Here is a 17,406-nt window from a genome sequence, read left to right as displayed (position 1 = left end):
CCTTTGAGTTTCAGATCAATCTATTGAACCTGAAGGAACGCAATGTGACCGAAGCGCTTTGAGTGCTCATGTAGAATAGAAACGTTCTACATAAGAACCAATCCATTTATATGTTGACAATGCACACTTCAAGTTTTTTCCACCAATAAATCAGTAAGTTGACCTGGAAGACCAAATTTTGATGTATTGTTACCATGACTCCCCTCTACACCTCTACAAAGTTATTAGAATTCATTCAAAACTTTTTAAGCCATCACCTTTAAACAAAGATTGACACACACGGAAGTTATTGGTCATTTAATAGTTAACGTCTTTTTTGGAAAATAGAGGCCCTAAAATATTTTATTTTGGAAATCATAACCGGAAAAGAATCTTCCTTGACACTAACACTGAACTTCCGGTATCAGAAACCGAGGAGGAGGAGCTAAAACGTCCGTGAAGAAACAGGAACCGTCTCCTGTGTCGTTGAACGTCAACTGAAGACAGCCCTGTGAGAAAGAAAATAAAACGAAACAAATCCTTGCGCTTTGTTTTTGGTAAGTTTATACATTTGTTCGCTTTATCGCGGCTTTTCTGCAACCAGTTTTTTCTTATTAAACGACATAATATTGAAGTGAAAGCAGAAGTGATGAACTTTATAGGCCAAGGGCAACCAGAGCTGTACCTGTTTGGCAGGATGACACTGATACAAGCTTCTGCTCTCACTGTTTTGCATATCCTGTATCCGCAAAATTCTCCTGTGATAATATCAGAAAAGCTTAGTATCAGTCTGCAGTTTTGAATTAAATCTAACTAGCTTGAGATTTTTAGCGTATAAGCTTCACTAATCATATATCTGGATATTTGGCAGAAGAAGAATGTATCTTGTATTGCATGAATTTAAGTACAATTGAGTTCGTTACTTACTACATTAAGTAGTTGATGAATAGATATTCTTAGCAGAAAATCATTCGTCTTTTTGAATTAATGAAAAAAAATCCAACTATTATAATATTTCCAGCTTCTCTAATATGTGTATGTGCTTGTTCTCTTAGTATTAAATGAAATTTAGCTATTATTAGTTTTGAAGTTCGGTTCAATGTAGGACAAAACAAGACATTAGAACATACCTACTATTTTTTCCTGACAGGACCACAAAATAATCAACAAATGAATCAAGGGGGAAAAAAATAATTCACTTGTATGTTTTGGTTTAAATGGTTTTCCAAAATAAAATATTTTTTTCACTCAGTCATCTGTGTCACCTTATACATATATGCACACTGTTTGGATCCTCTTTATCAGCTGGTGTCTGACATGTTTCACTAGTGACCAGTGCTCCCTGACCAAGACCAGTTGTGCCAGGACAGCAGGGCAGACATCAGACGCCTCATGGCTGCCAGGCACCAGAGACCTGTGGCTGCTTCAGACAGCTCAGCGAGGACCAATGAGAAGAAGTGCTGTGAGTGGTTGCCTTTCTGTCTGTGTTCTTTAGATGCAATATGAAAATGAGAGGTGTAATTTACCCTCTATTAACGAATTATTATGTTGTTGAACTTTCAGGCTTTAATCTGGTTATCTTCAATCTGGAATGTGGGACAGGGCCTAACGTAGGAATTCAGCAGATCTCTTTAACTACACAGTGTTAATGGGATGTGCTGTGACAAATTCCAGTCATGTCTGTTCTTGCCAGAGAATGTCCTTCCACAAACAGTGATGGAAAAGCAAGGGGGAAATGTTTCCATTTCATGCTCGAGCAGACAAGGTTACGCTGTGATATAGAAACATTAACCTGCAGCAAAGAGATGACGACATTGTTACGTAAAATAAAGGTTAACTAGTTAGTGAACTTTGCAGAGGTGACATTTTATTATTACAGAACACTCCCACTCTTTGCTGTCACTGTATACAGTAGGCATACCTGCCCTTTTATTTTGAAGGGTAGATTTTAGAGGGGGCTGGTTTTGAAATGTCCTTGAATGATTAATAAAGTTTATAGTTATGTGTATCTGTTTTGGTTTGTTTTTTTGTACTTGTGCAAACTGCAGCTTGGGCTTCCTACATGACCAATTCTCCAACTATGATCGTGATGATCGGATTGCCCGCTAGGGGGAAAACCTATATGTCCAAGAAGCTCACACGCTACCTCAACTGGATTGGAGTACCAACAAAGGGTCAGTAATCAGGCAATGCCTGTTTCAAAAAGTCAGACACCTTTTCGCAGGAAATCAAGCTAGTAAAACCGGATATGTAGGTTAAAAAAATAAAACTGTAGATCAGTCAAAGTTAGGGTGGTTATGATGGAGTCTATGATCATCAAGACTGCAAAAATATCCATCTAATAAAAATCTTGATCTTCAGGCAAATTATTTAATTTGTAGTTGTATATGTCAACATCTCTCAACACATGGCTCTATTTGTTGTTGTTCACCTATGTTTCAATGTACACGTAATGCAGCAGAACTGGTTTGACAGATACAGCTGGTTAGGCAGAGGCAATCCTTGTCACTTAGTTTTATTGTCGTTCTCTGACTGTTTGTTTGTTTGTTCCCTTGCAGTTTTTAATCTTGGAGTGTATAGGAGAAATGCAGTGAAGTCGTACAAGTCCTATGACTTCTTCAGACATGACAATAAAGAAGCAATGGAAATTAGAAAGTGAGTAAATTAAATCCTATTCATATATGAACGTACTTTCATAAAGTAGTTCTTGTCACTAAATGCACCTGGCTACTTTCCATGTAGGACAGTCATGCAAATTCCTTTGTTGAGCCGCGTTGTGTTTGCCTAACAAAATGGCGGCATAGTTATTACAGCACATCACGCGATGATGATAACATTAATGAGCTACTGCTTTGATTTCCTGCTTATTTTTCCACAGAAAGTTTGCCATAGTGGCACTTGCGGATGTGAAGACCTATCTGAGTGAGGAGGGAGGGCAGATTGCTGTAAGGACACCATAAAAAACCCTGAACATTATTTGTATTACGTAATACATTTAAAGCAGGGTTTGATTTATGCTGAATGCTCCATGTTGTCTCTCAGGTTTTCGACGCCACCAACACTACCAGAGAGAGGAGAGAACTCATCCTTAATTTTGCAAAAGATAATGCATATAAGGTTAGAACTGCACTTATAACTGAATAATGAAACAGTTTCTGATCACCAACCTTTTGTTGTCAGATCACAGTAATATAATAGAGCATGCGATGGCTCTTCTTGGCAAGTCTTTTCTTGGAAAAAATCCCATTTACAGCCAGTTTCCAAGAAGCATATCTCAGATATTTAAGACACCCAGAGGTTACCAAATCTTCATGACTGGACAGGCTGAACATTCCTTTCTGAACATTGTTTTGGTTTCAGTGCCTTTTTCAAACTGTATAACAGACAGTAGTTAATTTGTGTTGCAGTCATTTAAAAATGTAAAATGACACCTTTCCCCCCTAATTATGCACTTCTATTTTTTTCAGGTGTTTTTTGTTGAATCAGTATGTGACGATCCAGATGTCATCGCTGAAAACATTATGGTAAATCATACATTTACTTGCTTTTTGTCTTCATGTATCAGCAAGCTTGTATCCCTGAAGTAACGAAGCTCATGATATACCGTAAATGTCTCGTTCACATAGGACGTGAAGGTGTCCAGCCCAGATTATCCTGAGAGGGACAGAGAAAGCGTCATGGGGGATTTTCTGAAGAGAATCGAGTGTTATAAAGTGACCTACCAACCTTTAGATCCAGACGAACACGACAAGTAAGAATACCCCTACTAGTTGTATTGTTCTAATCTAATAATCTAACTCTAATTTAAAATGGAAATATTTTTTTCATGGGAGTTTAAAGTCAAGGAGATATTTTATGTAAAAGAGCATGTACCTGCAGAAGTTGTCCAGAAGATGGAAACAGAAGCTCATTTATAGTGCAAAGCAGTGATTCAGAGGTCATTACTTCCTGAACTCCTACTAACTTAGTTTTAAATTTGGAAGCTTAGTGGTTTATTTAAAGTCTTTGATAATTACACTGATAATATATTTAGATTTTTATTGATCTCACTGAGATAATACAGTGTTCTTTTAACTGTAATAAGCAAGAGTAGTTGTGGATCCTTTTACTGCTTCTCACTTCTTATGACCTTGTTAACAAGCTACTGAGAGAGAATTTTCCAGTGTATTTACACTATACCACAAGTACAAGATATGTCTTCTTTACCCTTAAGTTTTATTGGCCTGAGATTTATGTGATTCACTTATTGTTATTTTTCCTCTGCCTTACAGGAACCTGTCCTTCATCCAGGTCATCAACGTTGGCCGTAGTTTCTTGGTCAACAGGGTGCAGGATTACATTCAAAGTAAGATAGTCTACTACCTCATGAACATCCACGTCCACTCCCACTCCATCTACCTCTGCCGACACGGAGAGAGCCATCACAATGTGGAAGGACGTATAGGGGGAGACTCTGAATTGTCAGAGAGAGGAAAAGAGGTGCTTTAGTTTTTTTTCTTGTAAAGAGTTAGATGAGATTGGTAACAATGCCCATATTTATGTTTTAAATGTAATATTAACACCAACAGGCTATTTTAGCATAAACAGATAAATAGAGGGTAATGGGTGATTTGGCTCTGGCTAATATCACCTTCAAAACAATAAGCTTTAAAAGGAGGTGTGATCAAAAAGTTCTGGGAGAAGGACGTCTAACTCAAAACTTAGACGTTTCTCCAGTTTATCAACAACACTTTTACCTTGATTTTTATTTATGTGATGTGGTGACAAATCTGGCCACATTGTAAGCAAAAAAATAAAAGATTTCACTATGCATTTATACAGCTCTCACCACATAATGATATGGGATACAAAAATTTGAAGACAGGAAGGGGTGTTTTCTAAATAAATGTGAAGACCGTTGTGAAGTCATCTATACATCCATTTTCTGCCATTTATCTGGATTTGATTTATGAGGACAGCAATCTAAGTAGATGCCCAGACCTCACTTTCCCCAACCACCCCCTCCATCTGATCCCAAGCCAGCTGAGACACATAATCTCTCCAGCATGTACTTGGGCTCTTGCTGGTAGGACAGTGTGCGAACCAGCTTACCTAGAAGCCATCCAGGAGATATGCTTGTTAGATACCACCCTCACTGGTATCCAGCAACTCATGATTTCAGTCACTACCAAGAGCTTGTGGCAATAGGTGAGGCTAAGAATGTCAATCGACTGGTAAATAATTAGCTTCGTTCACTTTAGACTGCAGTTCACATTTCAACCATTGCAAACCACCTTGCTGCACACTGGAGGTCACTGCCTGACCACATCATCTGTGAAAAGCAGAAATGTGAACAGAATCATTGATGAAGGGCAGCCATGGTGGAGTCCAAGTCTCACACAGTCTGACTTACTGCATGCAATCCAAACGAAGCACTTACTAGTCTGACTCTTTCTTCACCTCTGGTGTTCATCATCTGGTTCAGGGGTTACCGCCGTGCACTTTGTAGCCACAGCGCTGTAGCTCTCAGCTTCGGCAATAGAGCTGCTTAACATGGTCCACTTATACTCAGCTTTTCTAGCCTCTAGTTTCTAGCCTTTCTTGTTTGGTGCACAAACCTGTCCATCACGACAAGGTGGCAATTGAAGAATTTAAGGAGGGGCATCGTTGTGAAATTAAAGAACACATGTAAGTTGTCAGAATGGAACTTGCAGAGAGTGATCTAAAAGCAGCCTAAACATTTTAAATCAGGTTAGGTTTTTGATTCTTATGGTCCTGCTCCTTGAACCTGTAAAATACAGTTCAACTGAACGTGGGAAGAATGACTTTATAGTCAGTTCTTAAACATATTTGTGTTTTCATATGCTACGTTTGACAGTTTGCAGCTGCACTGAAGAGGTTTGTGACAGAGCATAAATTGTCAGACCTGAAAGTTTGGACCAGCCAGCTAAGACGCACCATTCAGACAGCAGAGGAGCTGAGTATTCCCTATGAACAGTGGAAGATTCTCAATGAAATAGATGCTGTAGGTATTACTTAAGTTTTATATATACAAACTTTTGTTAAACTTCTTGAAATACAGCTTAAAGTCTGCACTTTAATGACTCCTTGATTGTTGTGTGCAACTGTGATGTCTACAGAGGAAAAACTACAATAAATGTGTCATTTTCATGTGTGAAACTGTATTTTCCTGCATATATTGGAACAGACACAGTGAAAACATGATAAGTCTCGATCTTATTACTTTGTATTTTAGGGAGTGTGTGAAGAAATGACCTATAAGATGATTGAGGAAAAATACCCAGAGGAGTATGCTATGCGAGACCAGGACAAGTATCATTACCGCTACCCTGGAGGAGAGGTAAAAGGTTTAATTTTCTCCTGGAGTGTTGTTTGACCTGCCATATATTACCACTGTGAGTTTGTCAAGTTTATGCAACAGGCTTTAAATTTCAAGTTTATTTTTTACTTTTTATTTCTCATTATTCTTTTACCATAGTGTGAATGCCAGAGGGCTGCGGATGAATCATCAGTCAGAAAAACAAAAGTTAAAAATTTTGTCAGCTGCAAGAATAGCTTCTTTTTTAACTACAAATGCATCATTATATGTAACAGAACAGAAGATTTTATGCTGAGATAAATAGAAATACTATGAGCTCATATTGCAGAGGAGCATAGAATAAAGACACGTCAGCTATATTGCTGCTGTTCATCATAACTAACACTGACTAATAAAGAAAAGGGAAAATTAAAATAACAGTAAGCACATGACAAAATTAGATCTTGCAGTAGTTAGTCAAAGATTTTTTGATGTAACAAACTGAAAAATGTGAAACTGAATGGACCTCTTTCATTTGACTCTCTCCATAGTCCTATCAGGACCTGGTTCAGCGGCTGGAGCCAGTGATCATGGAGCTGGAGCGACAGGCTAATGTTCTGGTCATCTGTCATCAGGCTGTCATGCGCTGCTTGCTCGCATATTTTCTGGACAAAGGCGCAGGTGACATGCTCAGAAATAGGATATGCTAAACATGCTAAAGCACCTTCTCAGATTACAGGTTTACAGTGCTGAGTGATCCATTTCAGCCAGCATTGTCATTATCACAACAAATTTGCCCAGATAAATAAGCACTCATTCATACAAGTTAATTCAATGCAATTTAGTTGTATTTAAATAGTGCCAAATTACAACAACAGTTGTAATACAGTCAGCAGAAATACAAAGTTAGCAGAAATACACTAAATGACTCATGCAAGTGCAACTTTAATGGATGAGAAGCAGTTTCCAAAGCACTTACTATTTTTGTTTCTTTATATTTGGAGAAATATCACATGGGGCACTAAATTTAGATATTGTCATGACTTTGAAATGTGCATTTCCACATTACCAGTTGTTTCCTTATTGTAGATTATGCACTTGGCATTGTGTGAATGGCTGCATAGCAGTGCCAAAGGCCACCAGTGTGCAGGTTTACTTTTTAAAAAGCTGGTTTTACTTTTCACCAATATATCCTAAAAAAACTATTTCATTTCAGCAAAATGAAAATAAGTGATTTTTAAGGAATAAGTGGGCCTGTAAAAGAGGTAATCTAAACAGAACCTTTTTCTAATTTACTGCTTAAAAAAGTGAGAGACAGCTACCTATATATTCGTGGATGAAACCATTATGAAGGGAGAAACCGGAGGGACAGTAACTAATTCAAAACAAATAAGCCCCATTCCTCCATGCTCTCACAACAGATGGTTTCATTTCACTCATTAGGTCTCTGTATTTCAGCCAGCCGCACCCTCAACCCCCTCTTTGGTCTAACCAGAAAGGACTAAGCCAGGTACCTCATAAAGCAGAAAAAGTAATTAAAGCAACCATCATTTAGAATTTTAGACTACAGTCTAATGTAATAAAACGTGTGGAAAAAAGAAACACAAGCTAAACAAGCTAGGTGTGTACAATGCAACTCCAGTGACTGCAACAAAAATATGGTAATGATGTGGGAGTTTGTGAAACCATAAATCTGGTTTATGTGTTGAGAGTAGTGTGGCTGAATATTGCAAAAGGGTCATTTCAGCTGTTGTGCGGCTGTGGGCACGGCAATCGCAGGCTGAGCAGTGAGAACCGCACATAACTGCCGGGAGGTGTTTTCTGAAGAATGAATAGTAAATTTATTTTAAGCCTTTTTAAGTGCTGCACACTTTCAACCAATCACAATCTAATTAATTATTATTCTCAATCTCATCTACAAATGGCGCCAGACTATTGCGTCACACACTCTTTAGTGCTCAAAGTGCAATTCATACTTTTATAGACATCAGCCAACTGTGCGCTGTTAGTACGTGCATCTCTAATTCATATAACAGAATTAGGCACAGGCTTAGATGGATGTTGTGTCCACCCACCATGTTTTCTGTGCCATGAGCTCTAAGTTCCAGCGAAGAACCTCTAAGAATAGTACAGCTTTAACTGCAGTATACTGTGTATTAAGCTGTCCCAGTGCAGTAAACAGGGTGGATGTTATTTGGCAGAGCAGAATCACTGATATAAATATTTTGACCACATTAGACAGTGGATGGTAATGAAACAATCAATCATTTAGTTAGACTTTCATTCTGTGATTGTCTTTTTAATGCCACCACATGGGGGAGTCTAAGTCACAACCTTTCAGATCAACTTTTTCTGCATGTATATTTTTTAATGAATATAGGGGGAAACAGCCACATAAAAATGCCGACTGTTTCCAGATTAATCAAAATTTAACATAAGGAACATCTGCTAAACATGACGCAGTGAAGAGAGCACCACTCTTTGCAGACTACTCTGTTTTTAAGACATGTAGGAGATGATTGGTTTTAAAGTAGCACCATGTGCCTGATAATGCACTGAGTTATGTCTCCAGAGATTTAGATATTCAGGTATGTCTGTAAAAAGTGATGTAAATAAGTGACGTCTGTAATGACGTACTTCCTGATTGCCGCTGTCTTCTCCAGTGTTTGGAAAATAAACAGATCAGAAAGACGCCATCAACAGCAGTAGCAAGAGTTCAAGCTATACAATTAGGACTCCCCGTGATATAGAAATGTGTTTTTAGTGTCCCTCTATATTTTCATTTATGAAGGTAAATATTATGACATAACGAAAATGTTGTCTAGAAGGGTTAGAAAAAATAAATGAGAGTGAAAATAAAATAACAAAAACACAGGACAGGAAAGACTGATGTTGTTATTATTGGGCACAAACAAGGTAAGAATGTCGTATATGTGAACGCCATTGGCAATCAGAAACTTGGAAAGGGACAGATTAGATCATTATGTGCTGAAAGCTTCTTTATGTACTTGATCATGTGACGTGAGCATTACTTTTGGAAAATAATTAGTTCACTCACTACCATAATATGGCGTGGGCAGAAGTGGTTCTGTCAGTCAGCAGAGGAAGTGGTCAGTGCTCCTGGATCGGTTTAAAAGCTCAACCACAGTCTGACTGCAAAAACCAAAGTGTGGGTGCTGCTTTGACTGGCTTCATGTCCCACTGCACTGCCCACCCATGAGACATACAGCAGAGTTAACAGCAACATGCACTGTACCTCCATAAAGCGCAGCATAAGTTTTACAGCTGGCCTGCCACTTCAGACATGACAGTAAACTCCACAAACATGTAGGAGAATATGAAAAGCATGACTGGGTGAAACCACAGTAATCTCACTGGCCACTTTTATTCATGTTGGCACAGATGACCTGCCCTTCTTGAAGTGCCCCCTACACACTGTCCTAAAACTCACCCCTGTGGCTTATGGTAAGTCCCTACTTTGTTGTTAAGTCAACTAAACATCCTCACTTGTTTTTGTTGCCTTGTTGTAATGTATTTTGGTTCCTTCTCCTAGGTTGTAAAGTGGATGTATTTGACCTGGGGGTGGAGGCTGTCAACACTCACAGGGATAGACCATTAGTAAGCTTCTGCCTGTTTTCACTTGTTTTTGTTGCCTTGTTGTAATGTATTTTGGTTCCTTCTCCTAGGTTGTAAAGTGGATGTATTTGACCTGGGGGTTGAGGCTGTCAACACTCACAGGGATAGACCATTAGTAAGCTTCTGCCTGTTTTCTAGTGTTTCGTATCGCAAACGTGGTCAGTTTTCTGTAGAACCGTTCATCCTATTCTTTGTCACGTGTTTGTCCATAGTATGGAGTCTGAAACATCAGTCATCTGTGTTAACCAGCGCCATGTTAAGAGTTATTCTTTGGAATAATTGTTCCTCATTCTCGAAAAGCCTTTCAGAATTGCACTTGTAATTTCGATCCAACAGTTAGATAAGAAGATTTATACCAATCATTCCAATCATATCTGACTATATCTAGAAAGGAAGCAGTGGAAACAACAGCTAGCCTGTGTTTAAGTTATTTACAGTCACAAGCCACTTTGTTTGGTTGCTAGTATACCATTCTAGGATCGGGTTGGATCCACTTTAGCCTTAAAACCTGTCTTAATTCTTTGTGGCATAAATTCAACAAGGCACTGAAAAGATTCCTCAGAGATTTCGGACTATATTGGCATGATAGCCACACATAGTGGCTGCACATTTATCAGCATGGTCTCAGTCTACTGCTCCACCACATCCCACAAAACATGGTCAGCAACAATAATGAGCTAGACTATGGTGTTTAATCAATGCTCGACTGATAATAAGTAAGGAAAGTATCCCTCCCACCTTTACACCACCAACAGCCTGAACTGTTGCTACCATCTGAATGTTACAGTAGGAAAGCTGACTCATCAGATAAGGCAATATTGTGTTGTCCAGTTTTGGTGAGCCTGTACAAATGGTAGCCTTGTTTTCCTGCTCTATCCTAACAGTACTAGCACCCAGTGTGGTGTTCTGCTGCTGTATTTGTACATTTGTTTCTCGGTTCCACGTCTTAAGCGTACAGAGATACTCCTCTGCATATCTTGGTTGTAACTAGCAGTTATTGCAGTTACAGTTCTCTTCCTCTCAGCTCAAATCAGTTAGCTGCTTTCACCCAGCAAACTGCTACTTACTGAATATTTTCTCCTTTTTTTTTTTTTTTGAGAATTTTCTGTATTTGTATTCAAGTTTCGGAAATACTCAGACCTGCTCTACTAACCATGCCACCTTAAATCGCCTTTCCTCCCCATTCCGATGCTCTGTTTGGACTTCAGCAGGCTGTCTTGATCAAATCAATGAATAGCAGTGCTGCCATGTGATTTGCTGATTAGATATTTGTGTTAACGAGCAGTTTACAGGTGTACCTAATAAAGTGGCCAGTGAGTGTAAATCTTTGTCCCAGTTTTTCTAATGTAATGTGTGGGACTATTTCTTGATCAGGTGCAATGAATCCTGGAGTTTTGTCCTCACTGTGCGGGTACGGCCATTGTCTCTGGTGGGAGATAGGTCAGTGCAAAAAAGTTTTCCACCTCTCCTTGTCCATCTGTTGTTGGCTCCAGGTGGAGGGGAGCTCTTTGGTGACTCCTTTTTAGTGTTTCTTAGTTGGCCTTTCCTTTGTTTCCCTCAGAGATTCCTTTAAAGGGTATATCTGCTAGTGCTACTTTAAAAAGCACGTGGCCCATCATCCTCAGCGCCTTCTCTTTACTTGTTCAGCAGGTAGTTGGTTTAGTGTTTCTTCTACTAATGTCAGCAAGCAATAAAAACTACAGGAAAGTCTGTGGTAAGTTATGTGTGAGGTATATTATTAACTCTGTTTCTGCTTTTATAAACACCTGTTGTGTGGGGAAATACATCCAAACTTGTTTATGTACTCAAACACCTTTATCGCTTTTGGGAAATTCTATTTAAGGAGTTCCCTTAAATGTTCTGAATTTTAAGAAATGTATCAGGACATCCCCTTGTAGCACTCATCAGTGAGGTCCATGTCTGCTCTCTGCCCGTGGAGCTCATGCTGATTAGTTACAAGTATTTAAAGTCTGAGTCCTGAGACAAAGTGGGTGTTAACACATAAACACGTTTACTGAGAAACCTCTTGTTAACTGTGGTGAGAAATATCCTGTCCCCTCAGACTAACATGACAATGGCTCTTCTATTTATGGTTGTTTGTGTCAGTGGCTGTCTTTCCCAAACATGGAACGCACTGATTTTAGACCAAGGAGAGGTTTAGTCATTGTAACATAAAAGTTAGTCCACTTTCTCTTTTTGTTCTTTGCTGAGCAGAATAAAGGCCAAACAGATGCCATACCAGCTTTCCTTCGAAGAAACAGCTTCACACCGCTGTCCAGCAAAGACCAGATTAAACGACCTCGTCTTTACAGTGTGGGGAACCCTTCACATACTCGTATGTCCCAGGCCCCTACTTTACCCAGCATGCAATTCTCTGAGGCATCTGAAGGGTCAGAAACGGTACAAAGTGAGGTCAGTGCCTTTCTCACACAAGATACTGTGGTTATAGGTCAGCTGGTATGGCTGAATATACAGATAAATATTATATATTCATATAAATATCTGAAACAGACTAAACAATCAGCAAATTATGTTAGATGAGTCAGAATGTATCAGAATAAATAAAGTGATTCAACCAACATTTACTATTGTTGCTCACACAATGGATGATGAGATGTCCATGTGGACATGCACTGGCTTTTTGTAACAATTTAGCTTCAAAGTCGGCTTGGCTAATAATGATAATTAAAAAGCAGTGTGACGGTGTAAAAAAACTGTGTTATTTTATCCACCATTTACTCTGACACTGAATTGCGTGGGACACTAACAGTACCAACGTTGCCTTGCTTGTAGCCACAAAGGTTCATGTGAAAAATGGAGATAACAAAAAGTCTCAGTAGGCACAAATTTGGAGGCCATCCTTGCTTGTCTTGTAACAGTGAAGACACATGACACAACTGGCTGTGAAAAATTAGCAAAATGAAAACTGAACTAACATTTGAAACTAATACTGTAGATAGGGCTGCTCAATTAATCGAATTTTAATCACGATTACGATCTGGGCTTTCAACGATCATTAAAAATGACTGAGCCGATTATTAGCCCCTCCCTCATTTATCCGCGACACCTTAAAGGCCGGTCCGTGAAAATATCCGGTTGTTCAGTGATGACGCGACGAATCCTACTTCCGGGTCTAAAGTAGTCTGCGTTTAATATGGCTTTTGTGTTGTTAACATGTTTAATGTTATGTATTTTCTTCTATTTGATCTCAAAAAGCTCCTAAAACAGTCAGTGATCACTGTTGAGCTCCCTCGGCTTTTATTACCGCTAATCATTTATTTAAGCTCAGTTTTTAAAACCTTACGATGTAACTACAGCCCAGCCCATGCAGCAGTATATGAATGACTAACCTCGTATTGTGGATGGATTATCTCAGTTGTTCTCCTGGCTGAAGTTTGGTCCTTTTACAGCATCCTGCCATGCGATTACATTTGTTCCTGACCACCGAGAACACTCACATTAACTTTTATCGAGTGGAAAAAAAGTTAGCTTGTTTATATTATGCTAACATAGCTGTGTCGCTAGCGGTCACGTAGCACATCATTATATACCAGCTAGCCCAACTTCAGTAACCCTACAAACGTCACTGCTGTTTAGTTTTCTGTCTTCATTTATGCTGGAAGTGATAGCAGAGCTGTACGTTTTAATTTGTTTCCAAAACCCCGCAGTCAGGACATGCTATATTGTATTTAGATAGAAGCTAGCGAGCTAACTCCCTGCTAACTTCTAACTCCGTTAAATGTCATAAATTCCGTTTTCATGGATGCCTGGATGTTAAACTCAATTGTTACACCTGGTAGAGCAGAACGCTGATCATTTTATTAAAGATGAAAGACTTTAGACAGTTTTTCAACTCTCAGTAATGCCATAGTGATCGTTTGATATATGGACCTGCAGCGGAGTTTAGACCCAGACACGGCTAGTGACGTCAGACTGAACAACCGGATTGTCGGGCATAAACCGGTCCGTGGCGCAAAAAAGGTTGGAGACCGCTGATTAAGAGGACCCGAGGGAAGCTCGGAAAGCTAAGCAGAAGTTATTTGGAGAGTGACTGCCGTTGGTTGAAAAGAGAGTTTAAAAAAAAAAAAAAACTTCAGTGGTGTTGCACACTATTTTATATTATTTTTTTAAAGTCATTGTTAACCCTTTAAAGCCGGTCAGAGCAGCACGCTCCGTTTTGCGTAACTATTTTTAAATCCCTGTAGAACCTGAACCGTGTAAGCTAGCGCAATAATTTGTTTTGCATATGAAACCGGAGGAGTTGTACTTACATCTTATGCCATCAGCTTGTCCTCGGTCACGGTTTCCTTCCACATATAGCTTTGCAAAAATTGCATAAAAAGCGCTTGCAGGAACAAAAACATAATATTCCAGAAACACGCTTTGCCGATCCTATCAGCTGTTCGTAACACTTCCCACAGTGAAATGAGGCACCTGCTGTTTTCTTTGCAAATTTGCATCATAGGATTGTTTTTTGTTTTTCCTGCAGTATATAAAAATTGGTGTATCTCCAAAATAAAACTATGAAGACACTCAAAATAAATTTCCTGTTGTTGTAAACTATTTTTTGCAACTTTATTGTATTTAAAGTTTTGAGGGATAAACCTCTTAAATTTCTCCAAGTAGAAATATATGTAAACAAAACAAAAGCGATTTTCAATTTTTTTTGTAGTTTATTGCACTTTTTTGCAATTTATGTAATTACTATGGACTTAATGCATACATATTATTAAAATATGGGCTATAACAGTTGTATTGAAATGCTCCCACAAATGGCACTACAGCATGTAAAAAAAAAAATAATAATAATATAAGCTCTGGTGGACTTGGTTCCATAGTAGGTCTTAAAGGGTTAAATAAATATCGTCAAATAATCGTGATCTCAATTTCAGTGAAAATAATCGTGATTATCATTTTTGCCATAATCGAGCAGCCCTAACTGTAGACATGATTAATATAGGAAAAAGTTAAAAGTTGAAAGGTTAACAGCAGCATACAGTGAAATATGATGACTGAAAAAAACTCAAAGCAACTAAACCAGTCTTATCATTATTTTTTATTATGAAAAGTGTTAGACAAACAGAACCTTTGGTAATCAGTTATTACTGGAATATAACGGAACAATGTTATCAAGTGCTATCAAGATTGTTCTTTAGTTTGTTCTAACGTGTTTATCACAGGTGCAATGCACCGTCTGGACAATCACTGCTCTGCATGTACACATATGCCTATCTTTTCTCATACCATACAGCATGAGGGAGGATTATTTATCTTTTTATTTAAATAATTGATTCAAGGTTTAAATAAAAGTATTCTGTATGTACAAATGTACTTTAAGTGTTAAGGTTTTGGGCTGGCAGAGGCCAGCATAAGCAAACCCAGGATGGTTTGTTTTTCATGTTCATGGATGTTTACAACAAGCAATGTTCCTTCATAAGGATGTTGGATGTGTATACATGAATATAACTTTTTTTCTCCAATGTTTTTGCTTGTGTTGTTACCCAAAAAGTGACCTTTTAGCTGTAGTAGGACAGAAAATCAGTGTCTCACTCTGAGCTGTGACCTCAGATTTTAGTATTAGTTCAAGTTCAGTCGGCGCCAGTCAAAACAAATAGCTCATTCCTGTTTGGGTTAAAGCAGTCTACTTTCTCTCCCTTGCTTTTCCCTCTTGCAGAACTCTCTAAATGGTTTCACTGGTGCAGACACAGATGACTGTGTGGAGTTTAAAAACAGAAGTACATAAAAAGGTATTCATAACCTTCCTCTTATCTGTTACACAGAACATTATACATATATCAGTATACTTTATACTCTGTACTGTACTTTACAATACTATACACTCACTGGTGACCTTATTAGTTACACCTTATTAGTACTTGTTTGGATCCCTTTTGCCTTCAGGACTGCCTTGATTCATGGACACATCAAAGATTTTGGTCTATATTCACTTGATAGCATCAAACAGTTTCTACAGATTTGTCAACTGCACATCTGTGATGCAAATCTTCCATTTCACATCCTAAAGGTGCTTTCATGTTGTTAACACCAAGTTCTGACCCTACCATCCAGATGTCACAGCAGATGTTTGTCCAACTTTGTTGACTGTGCAAATTATAGCCTCAGTTTGCTGTTCTTAGCTGATGGTGCATTTAGAAATGCTCTTCGGCATACCTTGATGGTAGCAAGTGGTTATTTAGCTGCATAAAATAACATAGCAACAATCTGTTCTCAAACCACAGTTCCAGAGATCAGCTCTTTCCAAAAGCTTAACAATAAAAGTATGTCTTCAACTTTAATTTAGAGGCATTCACTCACAGTTGATGGTCACTCAGGAGTCATTCTACAGCAGGGGTCGGCAACTCCAGGCCCCCTGGATCAACACACCTGAATCAAATGACTAGTTCATTAACAGGCCTCTGGAGAACTTCAAGTAATGTTGAGGAGGTAATTTAGCCATCTGAATGAGCTGTGTTGGATCAAGGACACATCTAAAACCAGCAGCACACCGGCACTTGAGGCCTATAGTTGCCTAGCCCTGTTCTAGAGCCTTGGTGCAACTGCAGCAAAGGCTGGATGGATGGATGCAGGTGGAAGATCATTTAAGACCACTGGATTACAGCAAGTGCTACCAAGGCTGGTAGCACTGGAGTAATTTGATCTCTCTCTTTTTTTTTCTTGAGAGTGTTCGAAACTGTGGTTGACCACAGAAATTTGTCAATTTTACAATTTGTGTCAGAGATTTTTTAACTTGTGTTTTAATGAGAGGACATTAAAGTGCCCTTTCAACTATTACCCTCCCAGTTAATAGTTGAAAACTAATGGAAATCCAATTTCTTATAGGCAACATTACTTTTGCTGACTGACGCTCACTGGGTATTTTGTGTTTTTTCTTTTTATAATCATTATCTGTAAAGCCTAGAAATCATTGTGTGGGAAAAACCCAGGAGATCAGCAGTTTCTGAAATACTTGAAATAGCCCATCTGTCACCAATAACTCTGCCACATTCAAAGTAACTTAAATTACCATTCTTTCCCTTTCTTTTGCTTAGTTTGAACTTCAGCAGGTTGTCTTGCTCTTGTTTTCATGCCTCAAAGCAAAGATTACTTGCATTAACTAGCAGTTGCCGAGGTATACCTAACAAGGTGGCTGGTGAGTGAACTGTATTACAGTTGTCTCATTGCTTCATTTTTGTCTTTTATCCCAGGCTTTTCTCGACAAGTCCAGTACTGACCAGCAAGGACCAGCAGAAAGAAACCCAAAAAGCTTCGGTCATTATGATTTTAAGCATGGACTTGCAAGTTAGAGCATGTGTGTACATAAATGAAGTCAGCGAATGTGTGATCCATTCAAATATACAAATCAAACACTTGTACCAAAGACACTCTCAACACCATCCATTAGTTGCTAGCACACTCCATATAATATTGCAGATTACAGTCATGGTGTGCTTTATTAGATGTCGAATATGCTGATTGTGAAATTTATACCTCGA

General features: G+C 38.6%; 1 protein-coding gene across 1 annotated transcript; it reads left to right on the top strand.

The window, feature by feature from the left end:
* The first annotated feature begins 458 nt into the window (after positions 1-458).
* LOC146610952 (6-phosphofructo-2-kinase/fructose-2,6-bisphosphatase 2-like) lies at positions 459-17,406 on the top strand. The gene is made up of 16 exons (XM_085345415.1): positions 459-536; positions 1,309-1,441; positions 2,028-2,153; positions 2,538-2,634; positions 2,858-2,924; positions 3,022-3,096; positions 3,447-3,503; positions 3,606-3,730; positions 4,251-4,458; positions 5,837-5,983; positions 6,215-6,319; positions 6,829-6,958; positions 9,680-9,742; positions 9,831-9,895; positions 12,128-12,325; positions 17,119-17,406. Exons 2-16 carry the CDS (start codon positions 1,372-1,374, stop codon positions 17,215-17,217), a joined length of 1,632 nt encoding a protein of 543 aa, XP_085201541.1. The 5' UTR covers positions 459-536; positions 1,309-1,371; the 3' UTR covers positions 17,218-17,406.

The sequence above is a fragment of the Diplotaxodon limnothrissa genome, linkage group LG20 (assembly GCF_057381915.1).
Source record: "Diplotaxodon limnothrissa isolate DT_005_m linkage group LG20, D_limnothrissa_male_GT1.1, whole genome shotgun sequence".
Lineage (NCBI taxonomy): Eukaryota > Metazoa > Chordata > Actinopteri > Cichliformes > Cichlidae > Diplotaxodon > Diplotaxodon limnothrissa.
This window is presented reverse-complemented; position numbering and strand designations above follow the sequence as displayed.